General features: G+C 39.9%; 1 protein-coding gene across 1 annotated transcript; it reads left to right on the forward strand.

The window, feature by feature from the left end:
• Positions 1-8,025: 8,025 nt before the first annotated feature.
• crsp7 (cofactor required for Sp1 transcriptional activation, subunit 7) lies at positions 8,026-21,190 on the forward strand. Its single transcript, XM_012827909.3, has 3 exons — positions 8,026-8,347; positions 18,867-18,941; positions 19,032-21,190. Exons 1-3 carry the CDS (start codon positions 8,276-8,278, stop codon positions 20,715-20,717), a joined length of 1,833 nt encoding a protein of 610 aa, XP_012683363.1. The 5' UTR covers positions 8,026-8,275; the 3' UTR covers positions 20,718-21,190.
• Positions 21,191-21,420: the final 230 nt, after the last annotated feature.

Raw genomic sequence — 21,420 nt, forward strand, 5'->3', positions numbered from 1 at the left:
TAGTGTATATAGTTAGACAGAGACATTCTTCTTTTTAGTATAAGCCCACAGTGCTTGGTTGAAGTGCACATTGGAAATCTTACTTAATGTAATATATTCCTCAAGGACCATATTATATACACATAGGACCAAAACCTCTCCATTGTCAAGTTGATTTTTGTTCACCCATATAAACCATTTTATGTTAGCCAATTCTGCTTGGCAAATTCATCTTTTCCTTCTTCCTAATTTTAATAAGAATTCCAAGCAGTCATGTTTAATGGTGAAAAGATCACATTGTGCATGTTCTTTTGCACTTCAATCATAACTCAATGGCACTTAGTGCTTCTCCCCCATCCCCCCCCCCCCCCCCCGATGGACTGTTGTGGATGTAGGGTCCATAATCCACTTGTATTTGGTCAAATCTGCCTTCAGAAAACATATTTTATTATATAAATACATCTTTATTGATATCTACATCTATATATAGATATATATCTAAATATAAAATGTGCATATAGACTGTTGAGAGATGTTTTACCTGATCAGCAAGACTTTTGTCTGACTTTTTGTCTGACTTTTCTTTTTAATCCTGAAAATCCAAATCTGTGGAAAAGAACAATTAGTAGCGTGTTGTATTAGCCAGAACTGTTGATTTTCTCCATGTGAACTTGTCTGTAAGGACTGACTCTATCCTGCAGGGGAATGAAAGACTGTTAGCTGGTGATCCCCTTTACCAGGCTAGTTTTAGCTAATGTTACAACAAACTTAGCTGATGAACAGCTTTTCCTCACGTTAATACGTGTGTTTTTGAATTATCATGCCTTTATCAGATATTCTGTACCCCTTTTTTGTATATAAATCATTCATTTTCTTTGCTCCACCTCATTATTGTATGGCTACTGAGTGTGCATTCAGGAAAAAGTATGTGACACAATTTCATCTTGCCATATCTTGGCCGTCTTACATGTTCTTTCAGCTTGTTTTTTGTGTGTAATACCAGTGCATGTTGATAGATTCATTTGTTTTGTAGATGTTCATTTGAGTCAGTCTCAACACTAAAAATCATTCAAATAACTGTGTAGTCTGAGCATCATTCACAGCCGAGTGATTTCCTATAGAAAACGACTAAAACAGAGCACGCATGTTTTTAATACATTTGAAAATATGTAGACATATTTGCTTTCAGGGAGTTGCTATTTGCAAATTTTTAAACATAATGCTGTATGTTATTATTGGTGGGAGCCCTCTGTTTCTTATTTATTCCTAATGTAAATGTTTATTTGTTTGTGCGTATAAGTGCTGTGGAATTTTCAACTGCATGCATTATATTGCTTTCAGTACCTCATTGTCTTGTCTGTGTAGCATTTTTTAAATCAGTTCAACTTACTTGATATTTGTCCAAACGAAATCTCTGTCTTGTCCTTTTGGTTCAGAGCAATGGGGTGCTTTCCTTACATGTAGGAACATAACTGACCTTCTGCACATAGTCATGCAAGTTAGCTAATTTGCTGATTTTTCTTTTTTCTGTTGAATTTATACCCATTGTTCTTTTTGCTTGATGAAGATGAATATAGATTTTTTGGTATGTAATGTTTTTGTGCTTTTTTGGTATGATGTCAAAGTGAAAAAGTCGCACACGCACTGAAAACGTAAATGCAATGTATCATTGTGGTGATGTGATGTGGGCTCTGATTAAGAGGTGAAAGTTCACTTCATAAATTGGCTCAACTTTAAAATGTATAGGACGCATGCTCACGTATGTTAGTCTTACCAGCTATATTTTTTCAGATGATTTTGTAATGCATAAATTCTTAATATTTTATCAAAGAAAACCTATGTCAAAACTCTAAATGTGATTAAACTAACCACTTCTATACAAACAGAAACCACAGTTGTTAAATAGAGCAACAGTATTATGAAGGTGTATTAAACACGGCAAGTGGTCTGAATTTTCTATTGGGGAATTCTATTCTTTTTAAAGTATTTTAAAGGTGAATTTAAAATTGGTACTATATCTGATGTGTATCAGAATGGAATGGAAGCCAAGTCAGTATCATTCTCATAAGACATTTTACCCCAAATTATTGAGGGTTGTGCGACTATTTTATCACAACCATATCGGTTCAAAGTCGGCAAGGAATTATAATAAGACCTGATAGTACAAGACCATTGTGGTTTTGTATTTTTCCTTTCCAGAGAAGTAGTATTGTAGGTGTTTTTTTTTTTCTACCTGCAATATTTGATCAGCAGATGAGCCATTTGCAAACACCAAAGTTAAAAATATAGTATCCCTTTACTTTTGAGTCAGTGCTTTGGAAACACTTGTAATTTGTTATGTCTTTTGTTATGGCGATGTTTGTTAATGTTTATGAATTATGGTTGTGATGTTTGGCCATAGCGCGGCTGTTTATAATTATTCTGTATGTGTTATGCTTAAATCTGTCAACCAACAATGTGGGAATATGATGAAGTGTTTACACTTAAAAGATTAAGAATGAATCTCTACTCTCTGGCAAAACTTGCAATCTTGTGCAGAATATCAAAGGGGCATCTGCATGGAACTGAATAATAAAAAAAAACTCATACTCTAAAGCCTTTGTGTGACATATTCAGCTTTCAGTTTGTATCTAGCTGTACCAATACTTCATAGCAGGTGTCTATATGTGATTGAAGGCATTTTGCCACTTAGTTTTCCTTACTTCATAGTATTTGGCTTGGCATTGAATCCATAGTCAAAATATGGTATAATTGTCCATCTTAACAACAGTAGGAGTAGGGTAGTTGATTGAGGCGATGACAGACATGTCCTACGGCTGATCATGTCATCTCTCCATAACAAACCAACCGTAAACCTTCTGATACAGCATGTGCATTTAATGACGATTAACTGTTGATGGTTCATTTCTCTACAATGGCAGCTAATTTGTTATATGATATTTACTGTGTGTGATGCACAGCAAGGCCTGACTATCACACTTCCTTTGTACAGATACGGGACATGCATATGCTCACCAAATATGCAAGACTAGCATTTGGCAACACGCTTTGCAATCCTGTCATTTTGTTGTGATAACCCTTTAAAATGAGCCAATGTTTTTTTTTTGTTTGTTTGTTTGTTTTTCTTTTTATACAAAATAAAAAGGATATTTGGGCTGTATATGTGTGCAAATTACTGAGAATTGCTTTAATTTAAGTGTTCCCTAATATCTCTCTGGTGTGGAGGCTTTTGTCTTTGTAACTTTGCATTACTATTTGTACATTATATTGAATAAAATCTTAAACATGTGACTCTCACTATTTTGTTGGCTATTGATAGATTAAAATATCTTGCATTTTATGTGAAGTTGACTGGCCGTTTGAAGAATGTAGCCGCGGGGACACTTGGCCATGATCTTTGACTTAGGTATTGGGATTAATGACTCATACGCCGTGCACGTATATTTGTAAAGCATGTTTTAAAAAACACACATACGCACATTGACCAAAGTTCACATTGCACAACAATATGGAAAGTATGAGTAACTCAATATATAAGAAGGAAAAAGGAAAGTAGCACATTATAAAAAGCATGCAAATGCAGTCATAATATACTGTATGTACAGGTGCATCTCAATAAATTAGAATATCATCAAAAAGTTGATTTATTTCAGTAATTCGATTAAAAAAGTGAAACTCATATATTATATAGATTCATTACACACAGACTGATATATTTCAAGTGTTCATTTCTTGTCATTTTGATGATTATAACTGACAGCTAATGAAAACCCCAAATTCAGTATCTCAGAAAATTTGAATATTGTGAAAAAGTTCAATATTGAATACTCATGGTGTCTCACTCTAATCAGCTAATTAACTCAAAACACCTTCAAAGGTGTCCTGAGCCTTTAAATGGTCTCTCAGTCTGGTTCAGTAGGCTACACAATCATGGGGAAGACTGCTGACTTGACAGTTGTCCAAAAGACGATCATTGGCACCATGCACAAGGAGGGTAAGACACAAAAGGTCATTGCTAAAGAAGTTGGCTGTTCACAAAGTGCTGTATCCAAGCAGAACGTTTGGAAAGTTGAATGGAAGGAAAAAATGTGGTAGAAAAAGGTGCACAAGCAACTGGGATAACTGCAGCCTTGAGAGGATTGTGAAACGAAGCCCATTCAAGAATTTTGGGGAGATTCACAGGGAGTGGACTGCAGCTGGAGTCAGTGCTTCAAGAGCCACCACGCACAGACGTGTCCAGGACATGGGCTTCAACTGTCGCATTCCTTGTGTCAAGCCATTCTTGAACCAGAGACAACATCAGAGGCATCTTACCTGGGATAAGGACAAAAAGGACTGGACTGTTTTTCAGTGGTCCAAAGTTCTCTTCTCAGATGAAGAGAGGCACAGAATCCAAGTTGCTTGAGGTCCAATGTAAAGTTTCCACAGTCAGTGATGGTTTGGGGTGCCATGTCATCTGCTGGTGTTGGTGAACTGTGTTTTCTCAGGTGCAAGGTCAGCGCAGCCGTCTACCAGGACGTTTTAGAGCACTTCATGCTTCCCTCTGCTGACCAGCTTTATGGAGATGCGGATTTCATTTACCAGCAGGACTTGGCACCCGCACACACTGCCAAAGGTACCAGTACCTGGTTTAAGGACCATGGTATCCCTGTGCTTGATTGGCCAGCAAACTCGCCTGACTGATGGGGTAATGTGAAGAGGAAGATGCGAGACACCAGACCCAACAACGCAGAAGAGCTAAAGGCCGCTATCAGAGCAACCTGGGCTTCCATAACACCTCAGCAGTGCCACAGACTGATCGCCTCCACGCCACGCCGCATTTCTGCAGTAATTCAGGCAAAAGGAGTCCAGACCAAGTATTGAGTGCTGTACATGTTAATACTTTTCAGTAGTCCAACATTTCTGCGTTAAAAATCCTGTTTTTTAATTGGTCTTAAGTAATATTCTAATTTTCTGAGATACTGAATTTTGAGTTTTCTTTAGCTGTCAGTTATAATCATCAAAATTAAAAGAAATAAACACTTGAAATATATCAGTCTGTGTGTAATGAATCCATATAATATATGAGTTTCACTTTTTTAATCGAATTACTGAAATAAATCAACTTTTTGATGATATTCTAATTTATTGAGATGCACCTGTACATACAGTATAGGTGTGTGTGTGTGTGTGTGTGTGTAGACAGATTTACAGATTTGACAGATTACTTTATCCCCATATAGGGAAATTTCAGGGTTGCAGCAGCAATTTACATACGTGGCAAAAAACACAACATACAAAAACACATCATTATGACTAACGAATCATGATGACTAATGTTTTGGGCACAAGAAAATGCGAATGTGATGATGCCGTAGCGGCGCTGGGCTGTTGCACTCTGTAAACTGTGCAGTTCCATGGATGCTAACACTTTGCCCATGCAAGAAAGGTTTGGCTCTCCTTCCTTGAATGGGCAATATACATAATATAACAAGGCGTAGTGCAGTAGTTCTCTAACACCAATGACCCACTGACATTCTGGCACACAACACACATTCTGCTATTAAAATATCACATATTAAAACTCGTTTGTCATAATGTATTTGTTTTTGTATCTAGCTACGATCTGATACATCATGGTTATAAGCATTTAGTTGTATTGTGCATAATGCTTTGGTTGTTCATATTTTTTCAAATGTATTGTGTAGGTCACTCTGGACAGCAACGTCCGCTAAATACCATAATATTTTCATCCTTTGTGTCTCAACAGCACAGTTGATATTAATTAAATAATACACACAGTTTTTGAAGACTTGAGGGCCAACTGTATTCTTGTAGATTTTGTGAAACACAAACTATGTGTACGCATGTGTGTATTCTGTAGATAAATGAAAATGACAGCAATATTATTACAGGGAAACAGTGAGCCAGTTCAATTGAGTTGACATGTGAGCTGTCTAACATCACTGTAAAGAACAGCTTAGCAAATTCAAAACTGATTTGGGCTTAAAACTATCTCCCTTTTTTTTTTACCTGAAGTTGAGAATTGTAACGCTATGCAAGAAAATGCTATGTGTGATTGCTCAGCAATAGTAGAGGTGCACAGGAAATAGTGACAAGATTGCTGATTACAAACTTTACAAGAGCACACAAATATCGATGAATAGACACATCCCTATCATTACATGACATTAGTCAACAAGGGTGGAGTCATATCACATAAATGTGCATTCTCTGTCTCCAAAACACAGTTAGTTTTTGTTCATCAATATATTTTATATAGGTATAAGAGCAATCTTTTGGTGTATTATTGTATATTCTGTTAATCAAAGTATATGTGTGCTTTTGGTTTAAATACAGGGGGCAATAAAGGCAGTATTTATACAGGGGAACTGCCAGTTAAACAATAGTAAGCACTCATAACAAAGCCACCTGCCGTCGCTTTTTTTAATGCATCATAATATTATTGTTTCACACTTTTTACAGCAGGCCTGTGTGCAGAGACGAGTGTCATGTAAGGTCAGGCACAAAGGCCTGTGTGCAGAGACGAGTGTCATGTAAGGTCAGGCAGAAAGGCCCGTGTGCAGGGACCAGCGTCATGTAAGGTCAGGCGGAAAGGCCTGTGTGCAGGGACGAGTGTCATGTAAGATCAAGCACAAAGGCCTGTTTTCGAAAACCATGACAGTGCAGTTTCTACAGGTGCAGGCTGTCAGGGACAGCCAAGTTAAAGGGTCTCTGTATAGAGGATGCAGACTAGTCAAGGACAAAACCTACCGATAAGTTGTGAACAGGGTCTTAGAAACATACACAAGGTCACACACTTGCTCTCACAAGCCACCATTGTCTGTTTTTCGGCAATAAGTGAGCAGAATATTCTGATTGGCTCAAGTTTGATAAGGGTTTAGTTTTCGATTGGAAAAGCATAGTGACGGAAATTGAAAAGTTAGTGCACTGATTTTTGACAGAGATGCTTGTCGCTACACAATGGTAGTCCTTTGGGGGATCGTAGTCCCTCACATTGCGCATGCTCAGACACAAACGGTTTACGGCATAAGGCTCACCATCAACATCAACATATCTGGCTTGTCTTAACGCATAATGTAGGTTTATTTAACGTAATATTTAATAATGTTGTAAACGGTTTAAACGTCAACATGTGGGGCTTGTCTTAACGCATAGCCTACTGTGGGTATATTTAATGTTATATTTAATTATGTTGTAAACGGCTAACAGCATAAGGCTCTACGTCAACATATGAAACGAAACTGGAGAGAGACTTTTTGATCCTCCACCTCATCTGTTTTGTCCACTGTGACATCTTCTTTGTTTTTAAATAAATGGTCATGTTTTCAAAAAACTGGCTTTCGTCGCTTTTCTCCATGATTGAAAACGGATCTGTCGTTGTGATGCATGCGCGCGCGGCTTCGCTGTCGACAGTGTCGCAAAATAACGCATGCGCAATGTGAGGGACTACGATCCCCCAAAGGACTACCATCGTGTAGCGACAATGCTCCATGGACCACCAGTCAAATTGGCTGGAAGTCTGCCAGATTGAATAAACTTCCGTTCATCGCATTCGGTCGTCTGCCTCTCATTGAGGAAGCAACTTTAGAATTTGAAGAAATGAGTTCGCTACATTAGCTTGCTAGCTTGTTTGAGCTTGTGTTACACGTTAAAATCTCAAATGTGTGTGATTACAATCCAAAACGGCAGTGAGAAGTGTCTGCCAAATACTTTCAACTTGAAATAGTTAACATTACTCTGAGATGCAGCGTTCTGAGAAGAGACTCAACCCCCAAACCAAATCTAGTTCAGAAATAATATATTCTTGAGGTATTTTGTTATTTGATATGTGAAATATTCTTCAACTGTTTCAGATTGTTTTACCCCTCTAACCAAGTATTACGTTTCCCTCCAATGAATCTATTCAATCCTGCTTGCACTCTTTTCAGTGGACCTAAAATTTGTTTTCACTACTCTGATGTCGCAGCGTACTTACGCTGCATAACAGGTGTAGACGTCAGTCTACGCACAAATTATGACGTCTATTTTTTCCCATAATGCTTTGAGGAAACAGTTCTGATCCAGTTTATTCCATGAAATCAGACTGGTGGTGAGCGCTATGAGGCAGTGAGATCACATTGAATTTCGATTTTGTTGCTTAATACGTTTATAAACCCACAACCGAACAGTCACATCAGAAACATGTGGTTCAGGTTTCGTTTTCATCTTCCGAAAGGTGTGTGACTTTCATCAAGCCTTTCACCCGTCAATTCGGAGGATTCCTCCCCGTCCGTCGATTCGTTTCGACCAGGCAATGACAACGGCCCCAGCAACCCCGCAGCAGATGAGAGACCGGCTGCTGCAGGCCATCGATAGCCAGAGCAATGTAAGTATTAAGAAAATATGACCGTCATAGACATTACTTTGAAATGTAAGTTGTTACAATACCAACCAAATGTCAAGATGGCATGCTCTACCAAGTAAGCATTATGGGTGTTAGCTTTGCGTTTACACGTCCAACAAACAAGCTACCATTAGCTGTCTCGAATTAGCTAGCTAAGAACTTGATGGCTAACTAGCCAATGGAAGCTAAGTGGTTCAGCATTGTCAAATGTGTAGCTAGCTAGCTCTACCCAGGTAGCTAACAGACTTTCTCTTGCCTCAGGAACTCTGGCGTCAGCTAGCTCTTCTATAAGCATCAGGGTTTGTTAGACAACTTAGACCATTGGCGTTTGAGTCACCTTGGTTGAAGTCACTTTAGCGTTGGGTTTGTGTGCTTCCTTGGGTGTAGTTTGTGATGTGTGGCTGACCTGCGGACCATCCGTTTCTTGCAAAGAAGAAAAAATACACACTGTCTAACAGGCTAGCTGGCTAGTAGTTGTAGCTAGCCGGCTAGCAGCAACAGCAGAAGTAGTAGCTAGCCAGCTAATGTCAACTAGCGTTTTAGTTTTCACATTCCGCCAAATCAACAATGTGGCTGATGTTAAGCCAGTCAGGGTCTGGATCAGTCAGCAAAACGCTGTTAGCAAATAATATAACCGATACCGTCATCGCGTGTAACTTAGTTAGCTTAACTGTAAAACCATTAATGAAAACAACAGCAAAATACAAACGTCAACATTAGCTCCCTGTTTCGTTTTTTAAAGATGGAAGGCTAAGGGCTAAATTTCAACAAGAGGTGTTAGTGTCAAACAACGTTAATGGTAATGTTTGATAGTTGGCGAACTAGCTTAGCCAAACCTAAAACTTACATATCCAAGTTTAAGCGTGACGTTTCCTGGGAGAATTGATTGCGTTTGTGGAGAGAACGTAAACGCTATCTATTATACCTGCAAAGCAATGTTTTTGGTGGGATTCAAAAAACCACCAGCTATCGCGCTACTCAAATGTCTAGCTAAATCTGATCGGTGGCTTACCAGTAGAAAGTCCTGTCAAGTAGTTCCTGGGTGATTGTTAATTTACATCGAATATGTCTATGTTACCTCCATCTGTATTTATCTTGATATCTCCAATGTCACTGTAATTTAGCTTGTCAGTCAGTTGACTTTGATTTTTGCACTTTTCTGCGCATAATTAAAGACATGGTGCCCAAAGTTTCTCAGCCTCAAACTTGAATCAATTAAAAGTGAAGCTTGAACTCAGGTCTTCAGTAAGGAATCCATCTCATCAGCATGTGCCATTATGAAGCACATGCCACCGGTAGGAGGAGGTGCATGCCAATTGGCAGTTAGCAATAAGGGGTGCATGACACTGCCAGGGGGAATGACGGGGTCCCCCACCAATCACCGCTCGCCACTGCTTCTAACAACTCCATCCAAATAGTCAGAACAGCGACGTGATCGACCCAGTGCTAACAGTTTCATTATTTACATCAAAGATATGACATGTCAAAGATTACTCTGTGATGCACAGATTTCATATTCTTTTTAGCTTGGGTGACTATGATATCTGTAACTGTAGTGTGTGCCATTAATTCATGCACCTTGGTTTGTGCCATTGTTTTGGTAGACTGGTGACATGTCTGAGCTATGTTATGTAAAATCCAGGTAGTAATCAGGCTGATTAGCTGGAGACCGTAACCTGCCAGCCTGGATAACAAAACATGACATTAGTCAGCTAGCGAGATGTTATAATGGTAGGCCTGAACGTTAAGTTTTGCTTGCGATGTGTGATAGGGAAATAATGTCAAGAATATATCCCTCCACGCACATTACAGACAATTTGTCTGCTCTTTGATAAAACAGGGAAAAGTCAGAGGAATGTTATACATACTGAAACAATATGATTCAGAACACTAAGTCTACTATACAGTTAATAGCTTGTAGCTAAATAATATTTTGACTTTGAACAATAATTTAATCTTATAAAAACAATTGATATTTACTTGCAAGTCTTCAAAAGGATATTAGGCTAAACTGTCGATGCTGCTGTACCCCCTAGCAGTGGCGTGTACTTCTGTATGCCACATCCCAATTCAAGATTGAACTTCTTATCCAGGTCTTGAGTGATGATGCATATCAGTCGAGAATGAAAATGCTGCTGAGGGGTAGGGGGAAACCGAGGTAGAGGTGAAAGAAACCATGAGTTTTTTTTTTTAATGTGGTATCAACATATGTTGAACCTCTGTATGCTTTCAATGATCAGAAACCTATGGTATTTGTAGACAATAGTTACTACATCTTCTGTCCTTAACCTGTCAGCTAAAGTTCTGTTTTGAAACATGAGTTTTCTGCCAGATGTTTTTTCAATGAAAGGTAATAGTTCAGGTGCTCAGAAGTAGCCAGCCTTGGCCCCAAGTTGTTTATGAATTAATGCAGTTTGAGTTGGCTAGCCTACGTTAGCTTGATGTCTCTTGTTGAGGTTGTCACAACATTTTTCGGATATTTTGGGTGGATAGGACTGGGTATGCCTAAATTTATCTTTGTCCTGACCTTTTGAGTCAACAAAACATACCTAGCTACTCCAGTCTGCAGCAACTGTGTTTTCCCAAAGATACTCAAACAAGCACATAATCATTTATAGCTTTACTCATACATAGTGGCACGTGTCGTTTTTTGCAATTGTCTTAAAGCAACACTATGCAACAATTTGACACTTTTTGAGGTATGGTTTTATAGGCAACCAGTTTTGGTACCATCCTCAAACTTTGATAGCATATGGTCATGTGAAGGACAGATAAACACCTGTCTTTCCCACTAGCCATTCAGCATATGCACTTTGTAGTTCTGTGTTCCGGGCTGGACCACCCAGCAAAAATGGAAGAAAAGCTTTCACAGCATGACATTGCCAGCTATACTGGCAAAAGACACCAGTTAGGGTGTTAGCAAGCTTCTATCAGTGCCAACTGGGCTGTTGGTGGTGTTTGCAAGGTTTTTGCATGCCTTTTAGGTAGTTAGCTTGTTAGTTTTGGAACAGAACTGTCATTGTTGCTTTAAGGAAATGCCATTGTAGAGTTACATTTTGAGGTAAGGATGATTTGCCAGCACAGGATTCTGCTATTTTGCCAAGCATCAAGTCATATCACATCTATCTAGTTAGGCCAATAAGTTATCGATGGCTGACGAAATGGAATTAAAAAGTTCCCGGTGATTCATACCCCTGCTAAAATGCCTGTTAGAAACCCATTGCCTTTTTATGGATCAGTCATTCAATATACATTAGTTTTGGTAAATTATAGGCTAGATGTTATTGTGTCCTTTATCTGTAAGTAGAAGTAAGTATTTTTGAGTGTTTGTAATAGTGTTGTGATTTTTAGAATACAAGTTGGGAATGTGACCGTATCAATCTTCACTTTCTGTACGATTGATTCTATCCAAATCAGACACACTTTCCTATCTCCCACTTATTAGCAATGTAATACAGAGTCTCACTGTGTTTTCAAAGCTGTTTCTCTAAATCATTGCTCTAATTATATTAGTTGGAAGTGGTGTGTACTGCCCAAAAAGGTCTTTGTATCTGGTATTTGTGTAGGTCTGTGTGTATATAGAACCAAGTGGAAGAACTAACACAATTTTAGACTCAAAATGTTAGCGGAAGAGTTTCACATAGGTTATATTTTGTTGGGAAGAAATGGGGCTCAATAGACTCTAAGTTTAGGCCTGTTATTGGTTAAAATGCACAGGTCGGTGAACACCATCACCTTTGAATGTGAGATAATGTCAGGTTTTTTATTAAGTGGTTAATGAGTACAGAATCAAAATGCATAGAGGGCAGTGGAAAAGCTAGCTAGCTCACAGATCGAAGTAAACCAGCGTTATGGAGTTTTGGTCTAGAGCAGTGGTCACCAACCTTTTTTGGCCAAAGATCACAACCTCTGCCTTGGTGACAGGCAAGATCTACCTATTGAGGCGTTGAGAAAAAAAGACTGTCCAGACTCCAGACTGTACTTACAACTAGGGATGCACCGATACCGATACCAGTATCGGTATCGGTGCCGATACTTCGTTAAAATACTCGTACTCGTACTCGTTTTGAATTGCCGATACCAAGCACCGATACCACTCATCAGTATTTCACTGCATCAAACTGGCCAGGCTATGCTGACACAAAATGTGATTTATTGTCCTACCTGTCCTACCACTCTCTGCCAGACTAGTAAGTAGCTTATTTGCCGTCTTGTGTTGCATTTGCTTGATGTTTGACTGTGTTAGGAAAGTTTGTCATAGTGTCAAAGTATTTCAGTATACAGGTTTCGCTAAATTTAGCTGCTAGCATCTCGTTAGCGATTAGCAATTCTGTTATGCTGCCTTAACGGCGATTTGGGCTCATTTTAAGATAAATGACGACGACAGGAGTAAGGCACAGTGTAAGATCTGCACTGCTACGGTGTCGAGGGGCGGAAAGGAAAGTACTTTGTTTAACACAAGCAATTTGATTAAACTCCTGAAGACACACCATAGTGCTAAGTACACAGAGTTCACTGATGCTAGTGGCGCAAGACCGAAGTAACCAATCTTAACTGACGTCTTGCAAAAGAAAAAAACGCGCACGCACACACAGAGAGAGAGAGGTAGAGAGAAAGACTGTGCCACATAGGTTAAGTGATTGTTTGTGTACTTGAGCAGGAGATTCTTCTGATCCTTTTGTAACTGAAATGTGCTCTTGTGCTAATCCAGTAATAGTTCTGTTCACTTTTTGTTAAGCAGACTGTGTTGTTAACTATGCAGCAAATTGAATTGCCTTTATCTGGTTATATTTGCATTTTGTCTAATGTGATGATATTGTCTGTTTGAAGGCTTTTTTTGTGTGTTAAAACCAGAAAGCTCTGTTTATTTTTGGCTTGGGATAGCCTTCTGTTAATTTTGTACCATAGGCTTGACATAATCTGCAGAGGATAAAATAAAATCTGCCTCCAAATTAATTGCACTTTCATGGAGACCAAATCTAAGAAGTATCGGTATCGGTACTCGGTATCGGCAAGTACACAAATAAAAATACTCGTACTCGTATCGGTTTGTAAAAAAGTGGTATCGGTGCATCCCTACTTACAACTTAACTTTTTATTTAGCCTAATTGTAATTGAATGAAATTAAACACTTTGGTCCAGCTTTCAAATTGATGTGGCCAAGAACACACTAAATCATTTAATTTCAGTGCAACATAAAAAGGAAAATATTTGTTAACCGCACACAATATGAACAAGAAAAAACACATTTGCAATGAGCAGGCTGGATATGAACTGCTTTATTTATCAACTGAAGTTACAACACAACCACACAACACTGACCATCTTTGTTTTCAGATCATTTGACGGTTGTTTTGAGGCCCCCATGTTGCCACTCTTTAGAGGAGAATCAAGGAGAAGCACATCTTGCAATTGGCTACCTTAGATAGTTTTTCTAATGATTGAATGCACCTTTCTATGGAATTAAAGGCTTAACAAGCTAATCAGACTAATTATGTGTTGCAATTATTCAGTATTGAGTAGTTACAGGTATTCAAATCATGAAAATGATTAGGGTGCCTAAATATTTGCACAGCCTATTTTACGACGACAGTACGACAATATGCATGCATATTAATATTTCGAAAACCAACGAGGTAATTGGAATGAAGTGGGAGTGGCCGATAACTAACATAAGCGCAAACGTACTCATGTAACGTGTCACCTTTAACATTAATATTTAGAAACACGTTGCAGTGTTAAACGAGTCGTAGAAGTTAAAATAGACAAATATCTGCCTGGAAAACCGTTCGTTTGGGTAAGCTAATCTATAAATAGACTTATGATATCGTTTTTTTTTAACAAACTGGCTGATAACCAACATAACAATGACATCCAAGAGAGCTCGAGGATGTTATGCACGCGAGTTGAGCCTAGTTGCGAGCTGTCAGACGAGCTGTCAGAATGATGGAAATCTCTCTACATTGGCCAGACATTCTGCAACTTTACCCAATCCGACAGTACCCGACAATGACCACTGCCGCACGCTGACCCAACTGTTGGTGTTTGTTGGAGAATGTTGGCGTTTGTCGGGGCAGTGTGCAAGCTGCTTTAGAAGGGGCATTTACTGGGAAGGGCTAAATTTGTGAGAAATCGTTGGTGATTACATTCACATCAACTCTATGGACATCCTCGGATTTAAATAGCTGGCGTTCATGAATCAGGCGGAGATCTTTTCTGACTTCCGAAGTCCGTAAGAAAACATTTCAGAAGACACTTCAGAAAATGTTCAATTTTTTTTTTTCTGTATTTCAAAAAATAATAATTTTGGAGATCGACAGGGAAGGTCTTCGATCGCGATCGACGGGTTGGCGACCTCTGGTCTAGAGCTAGCAAGCAAACTACCTAAAAAGCATGAAGAAGCCTTGCAAACACCATCAACAGCCCAGTTGGCACTGATAAAAGCTTGCTAATATTAGGGTTGGGTACCGAGAACCGGTACCAATATGGAACCGGTTCCAATACAACCGGTACCTACCCGGACCGAAATGCAACGCAGATTTCGGTGCTTCATTTCGGTGCCTGAGCCAATTGAACACGGTCGCTAGGCAGATTCTGTGGGGCACATGTAAAACTGCCCCAGCTCCCAATGTAAACTTTGTCCTGTGTCGCTCACGCTCATTGGTGTTTTCATAGCAACAGTCTTATCTGATAAATGCCGAAATGAAGCACCGAAATCTGCGTTGCATTTCGGTCCGGGTAGGTACCGGTTGTATTGGAACCGGTTCTGATATGACAGTGAAGAGCAGGCAAGCACAAACAAAACTAGCCATCAACCTTTTAACAGAGAAAATACCGAAAGGTAAACGGTCAAAAGTGTGGCTGTATTTCGCACAAAAAGATTCAAACATCGCGACGTGCAGCAAATGCAACAAAATAATTGCGTGAAAAGAGGGGAGAGAAGGCAAGAGTCAACGGCAGATCAGCAACCGAAGACTGAAAAATATACGGAGATGACAGCTAAACTACCAACGGTAGTCTCTTAAAGGGGCAGTACACATTTTCTAGTACTCAGTGTGTTCAAGTAACAAGAGTAACTATAAACAAGATTAACTATAAACAAGATAGAAAAGATAGGTATAATAAACAAATCATAAAATGGTGAAATTTCATGAAATAAAGGCAAACAAAATAATACATTTTTGACTCCAAAGGCCAATATGCTCATATTTTTGCAAAAGAAGTTTGAAGCTGTTTTTTGTATTTATTTATATTTATTTAAGTATACTATAAACTGTTGTTTACAGTTAATATAATGTTCATAGTTTGAAGCTGTAGTTGGAAGCCAAGTGTTTTGTATGTATTTATATTTATAATATACTTTAAACAGTTCATATATTGTTCAATTTGAAGAAAAAAAAAATTGCCTTGGCAATAAAAAAAGCCTTTCTTTAATGTCGTCAATCGTCGCTTTGTGCTTTAAAAAAAAAAAGTAGCGGTTCAGGCACCGGTATCGTTTTAAAAGTATCGGTTTAGCACCAGTATCGGAAAAAACCCAAACGATACCCATCCCTAATTGTGTACTTTCAGATACATATCTGTGTGTACAGGCCTCATCGACAGCATCGGAGAGGGTTTTCTCCTGTGCAGGTCATGCTATTAGTCAGGAAAGGTGTCGCATTTTGTCGGAGAAGGCAAATATGCTGATATTTCTACAAAAGAATTGCTGAAGTATTGAAGCTGTAGTGTGTGTACAGAGTCAGCGTCGGAAATACACGAGGGCAAAGGGCAAAACTGCCCCTAAGAAATATAATTTTGCCCCTGATATGACTAGGAGAGGGGCAAAAAATGCCCCCATAATTTTCTGTAATAATAATTTAATGAACTTGTCAAAAACATCGTAGCCTATGACCCGGTCCAGTTGCCATTAAATGTTTTGATTTTCGCCTTGACTGATTGTTGCGTGTGCGTAAAGAACCGAACGTTCTAACAAACAATATTTGGAGCGCTTCTTAATCAGACCTGTGACTGCGAGAGTGAGGAGAAATGAGGATGAGCAAACACAGTCTCTGTCACCATCTCAGGTTCTAAAAGATAAAATTCACACACCCAGCGACCGTCGAAAACTGGAAGCTAGATTGACTCGGGGTGGAGGATGACGACGAAAAAAAGACCTGAATTTTTTTTTGAAGGCATGTCGGACTTGTGGGCAACGAGTTGCCAAAGTCGTTGTCAATCCAGCACGGGCAAATTCTTCTGCTGACTTCATCAAGGGGAGCGAAAACATACAGAAATACATGGCCTTTCGTCACCAGGCGCCAAGCAACACACCATCGCCTACGGTGAATGATAACTAGTAACAATAATTTTAGAAATGATTTAGTTCGGTTTAGCTAGTTTAATGATAGTTAGCTAACGTGAGCTAGCTCTGATAGTGCGTTAGCTACAAAGGCTTGCTTGCAAGCTAGCTAACCAGTCCTATCTGTATTTCCTGTAGGCCTACTATGGTAGGTACAACATGATTAAAGGTAACACAAAAATCCATTAATACAATACGTTATTATTATAAAAAAAAGAGAGAAAAAACTATTGTTTATAGTTAAATAGTTAAAAATGTAATAATAACAATAAATAACCACAAAGAAATAAGAATAAAATTGAATATGATTGTCTGATTTATGTTTTTTTTTTTTTTCAAAAAATCTAAGAAAACACTTTGAATTCGTAGACTACTGCCTAATAGTCTTATTATTGCCATTTGATGACAATTGCCCATATACTGTAAGCCTAAATAAGTGTGTTTATTATTTTGAACAAAGGTTAAATGTTATTTCACAAGTTTCTAAAAGTGCCCCAAATTTTTTGTTAAATGCCCCTGGATTTCAGTAAGTGGGGGCAAAAATTGCCCCCCAAAAAATATGTAAATTTCCTACCCTGTACAGAGTGTGTGTGTGTGTGTGTGTGTGTGTGTTTTGTATTTATTTGTATTTATTTAAGTATAGTCTAAACTTTTGTTAACAGTTCATATATTATTTAAGTTTTAAGTTAAAAAGTGTTTTGTATTTATTTATATATATAATCTACTTTAAACAGTTCATATATTTGGCAATAAAAAAAGCCTTTCTTAAATGTCGTCAATCGTAATTTTTTTTATTTTTTATAAAAGTATCGGTTCCGGCACCGTTTAGGCACCGGTATCGTTTTAAAAGTATCGGTTATGTACCGGTATCGGATAAAAACCAAACGATACCCATCCCTAGCTAACATGCTAACTCGCATCTTCAGGCATATAGTTAGCGGTGTCGCGCTGTGAAGGCTTTTCTTACTGTAGCGCCTGTAGCCCTAACCAGGGGTACTAGTAGAGGCACTAACATCCACCTAGGTTCGTGGGAGTGGTATGCCTTGACTAACTCACTCAAGGAGTTGATGGTGATGAGTTGAACAGATGGCACTTTATTGCCTCACAACTGCAATGTTATATACACAGTACTGAACTTGAAAATTAAATAAAACAAAATACAGCTGTTAAAATAACAAATAAATGGGAAATACACAGAAATCTCTCTCAAGCAACTCTCAATGAGTGTTCCTCAAATGTAGGAGCTGAGGTCCAGCAGGTCAGTTCCTGGTCCTGGTCCTTGTGCGTGCGTATGGGTCCAAAGCGTTCAGTTTCTTAGTCAGTGTGTGCATACTCTCCCTTTGATTCTTTCTATTCGTTCAATTATGTGACCTCATTAACTTCTTTTCTTAATGTACATTTAAAATTCATTCATACAGTATTACCAATAACTAAGGATAAGGATACACTTAGATTATGAGATTAATTGCCACATATTGCATCAACAGTGAGCATTTTAGCATTAACAAATTACTTACACCCCCCCCCCCCACACACACACACACACTCTTGTCTTATAACGTATCCCCTTTTATAGACATTCAAAATACATATTTACAGAAAATCAAATCAGTTTAAACACTATAGATGTATTATAAGCATTAAGGTACCGAATGGCTTAAATAGCAAAAGCGTCACTAATGCTGAATGCTGAAAACACTGTTCTTAGCTGCTCTGCTAACCAAGCGAGCACGTAGCGCTAACTAGCTATTGGCTTGAGCTCTCTTTTATAAATATTAATGTAATGACACAATATGTGCCAAAGCATGTTGGAAACATTAAACATTCTAATAATTATGATGCCACATGTACCAAAGTAGATTGCAAACATTAGTCACATCAAAATGTCACATAAAAAACTACATACATGTCAAACCTGGAACAAGATGTAAATTAACAAATGGGGGGCCTCAATGACTCCTTTTATATAATATTGATAGGTCCATGACTTTAATAACTTGCAGGCCTAAGATGATTGTGTGTGTTTATTGTGTGACTGAGGTCCTCTGCGAAGTGCTTTAGTTTCATCATCGAAAATGTCTGTATTGTGACGACTGGTCTGCAAAGCTTTAAAAGCAGTGTGGATTTGATGTTGAGCTCATGTGGATATTGTTGTGCCATCAGATCTGCAACATGGTGGCAGTATTGGATGTGATCACCAATTTGGAGAAATTCCCCATCACCAAAGAAGCACTTGAGGTATGATATCCCCAGCTGCCCCCCCCCAAATATTTCGTCTTACTCTGTATACAGTATATCATTTGTGTGATCATCTTTCTCATCATACAGGAAACTCGACTAGGAAAACTGATCAATGATTTAAGGAAGAAAACAAAAAATGAAGATTTAGCGAAACGTGCCAAGAAACTTTTGCGCACCTGGCAGAAGCTTATCGAGCCGGGCCAGAATGACACGCCTACTCGGTCAGCACCGGGAACCCCGGGCTCTGCCAACGGCGGTGCCCACTCATGCAGAACAGACATCATGCCACCGACTGTGCCGCCGCCAGGCAAGATGGGCCCCGAGCTCAAAAATCGACACGACATCCACAACACCTACTCCCCCAAAGCAGAGAAGTCGAGCAGCCGCAAGCGCAAGGAGGAGCACAGGGACGCTCTCCACCCGCCTGCTAAAATGTCCAAAACCTCTGCTGTGTACGAGCAGATGTCTTCCTGTACCCCACCGCCAACCAACGGAATCGGAGGCAGTCCAGAGACTCAGCCAGAGAGGGACACCCTGCAGCCCTCTGACAGGAACCGCACTGAGCACCTTGAGAATGACAGACACTGCAAAATTCCCGTCAACGCTGTTAGGCCTCACTCTAGCTCCCCGGGGCTAACCAAACTACCTAGCACTTCGTCCCTGATCAAGACTGCTGTCCTACAGCAGCATGCCCAAATGGAAGGTGGCGGTATCGGTGGTGGAGGACCGCATCAGCCCAAAAGCCCTCGCTACTCCTCTCACAGTCCCCGCAGCGCAACACAAGAGATACTCTCCAAAAGGTCCTCAACTTCCGCCCCTAAGGAGAGTCTCTCAAGCCCATCGCAAAGCTCTGCCCAAGTGCCCTCTCCCTCGCCCCTCTTGCAGTCGTCACTGTCCCCAGCCACAGAATGTTTTGTTGAGGAGCACTCTCCTGCACGACATAAACCCTCCCTGCACTTGCACAGCTCCTCAGAGCCGGCCTTCCCTCCCCAACACAGCACTGTAACGCGAGAGCCTCACACGGGCTCTTTGCTTGCCTCGCATATTCACAAAACCGAAGCCTCCGACACTCACAGACACAGCCTTCCTGCGGAGCCAGGTGCAGCCGAGTGTGAAGGTGTGACCTCAGGTCCCGAGGGCAAAAGGATAAAAAAGTACAGGTCTAGAGACTACGTGGTGAACCTTCAAGGGCAGCCTTTAGATGACAAGACAAAGCCAGTGCGCTTAAAAGAGCGACGGTTGACTTTTGACCCCGTGACGGGTCAGATTAAACCCCTCACCCCAAAGGAGTCCCACCACGAGGAGGAGATCCCATTGCCGCCTCCTGTCCGAGTCGAGTCCCAGCCGCAAAACCCCCCCGCGGCCCCTGCTCCCAACCCCTACTCCCAACAGACAAACTGGAAAGAGCTGTCCAGGAACGAGATTATCCAGTCGTACCTTAACATTCAGAGCAATGTGCTGACCTCCTCTGGGGCGCAGACCCACGGAGCCCACTTTTTCATGTCGGAATATTTGAAACGAGAGGAGCATGACACGAGGGAACCCCGAAAGACCCACGTGTTGATGCCCAGCGACTCTCAAACAGACCTGCCTGGTGTAACCAGAGAGGTGTCTGAGGAGGACCTCCACAGAGTGCACACAAATCATTGGCACGGGGTTAATGGTTGTAATGATACCATGGGCGCCTGGTTTGATTGGACAGAGTGCATACCCTTGGATCCGCACGGAGACGAGGGTAAATTGAACATCTTGCCATATGTCTGCCTAGACTGAGAGAACTGGGCTGTTGCCTAGACTGAGAGAACTGTTTCTTGTGTTTTTTTTGTTTTTTGTTTTTTTTTGTCTTCATGAAAAAGTGACAAGTCATTGATTGTATTTACTGTGATCTGGAAATACCACAACTTCAGTTGGTTCCCTCTTGCCTCCCTTGTGTTTGTCAATCAGAACGGTGGAATCAGGGGCTCAGTGTGTAGAGGTGGCAGGTTGTGATTTTCCACACATGGTTTTGCAAAGGCACTCCATTACAAAGTGCTGCTAGAATTACAGGCAAAGGGGTCTATAGAAATACAGATTGGGTTTAGTTGGCCAGTTATTGCACGGGTGCCTGGGACAGCAGTCAAGGTTTATGACAAGCACAGGTAAGGATGGAAGTGTCCAGCAAGCCGGAAAGAATTTAACTTGTTTGGAAGTTACAAGAAGCTTTATGTGACTTAAAAAAAAATAATAAATTATAATTTTTCTTATCATGTATGCATCTATTTATTTGACCTTTTTATTTAGATTTTATTAGCTGTGTGCAGCTCTCCCAATAAGATTATTGTTTTCTTTTTTTTCTCCCATATGCATCCCAATCGGTGATGCCAGTGAGTCATACAGCATAAATATGGTTCACATTCACCCATATGAACACACCAACTTATGACTACATTCCAAGCTTCCCCTTCTCCGTGGATCTGTTTCAGGGCGGTGACCTTTT

The sequence above is a fragment of the Clupea harengus genome, chromosome 25, assembly GCF_900700415.2.
Source record: "Clupea harengus chromosome 25, Ch_v2.0.2, whole genome shotgun sequence".
NCBI classification, from domain to species: domain Eukaryota; kingdom Metazoa; phylum Chordata; class Actinopteri; order Clupeiformes; family Clupeidae; genus Clupea; species Clupea harengus.

What these genes read in the sequence shown, in the direction of transcription:
- crsp7 (XM_012827909.3), top strand. Translation starts at nt 8,276, where the DNA reads ATGACAACGGCCCCAGCAACCCCGCAGCAGATGAGAGACCGGCTGCTG. An exon ending in CCATCGATAGCCAGAGCAAT is followed by an intron (nt 8,348 to 18,866) that starts GTAAGTATTAAG and finishes TTGTGCCATCAG; the next exon opens with ATCTGCAACATGGTGGCAGT. An exon ending in TCACCAAAGAAGCACTTGAG is followed by an intron (nt 18,942 to 19,031) that starts GTATGATATCCC and finishes CTCATCATACAG; the next exon opens with GAAACTCGACTAGGAAAACT.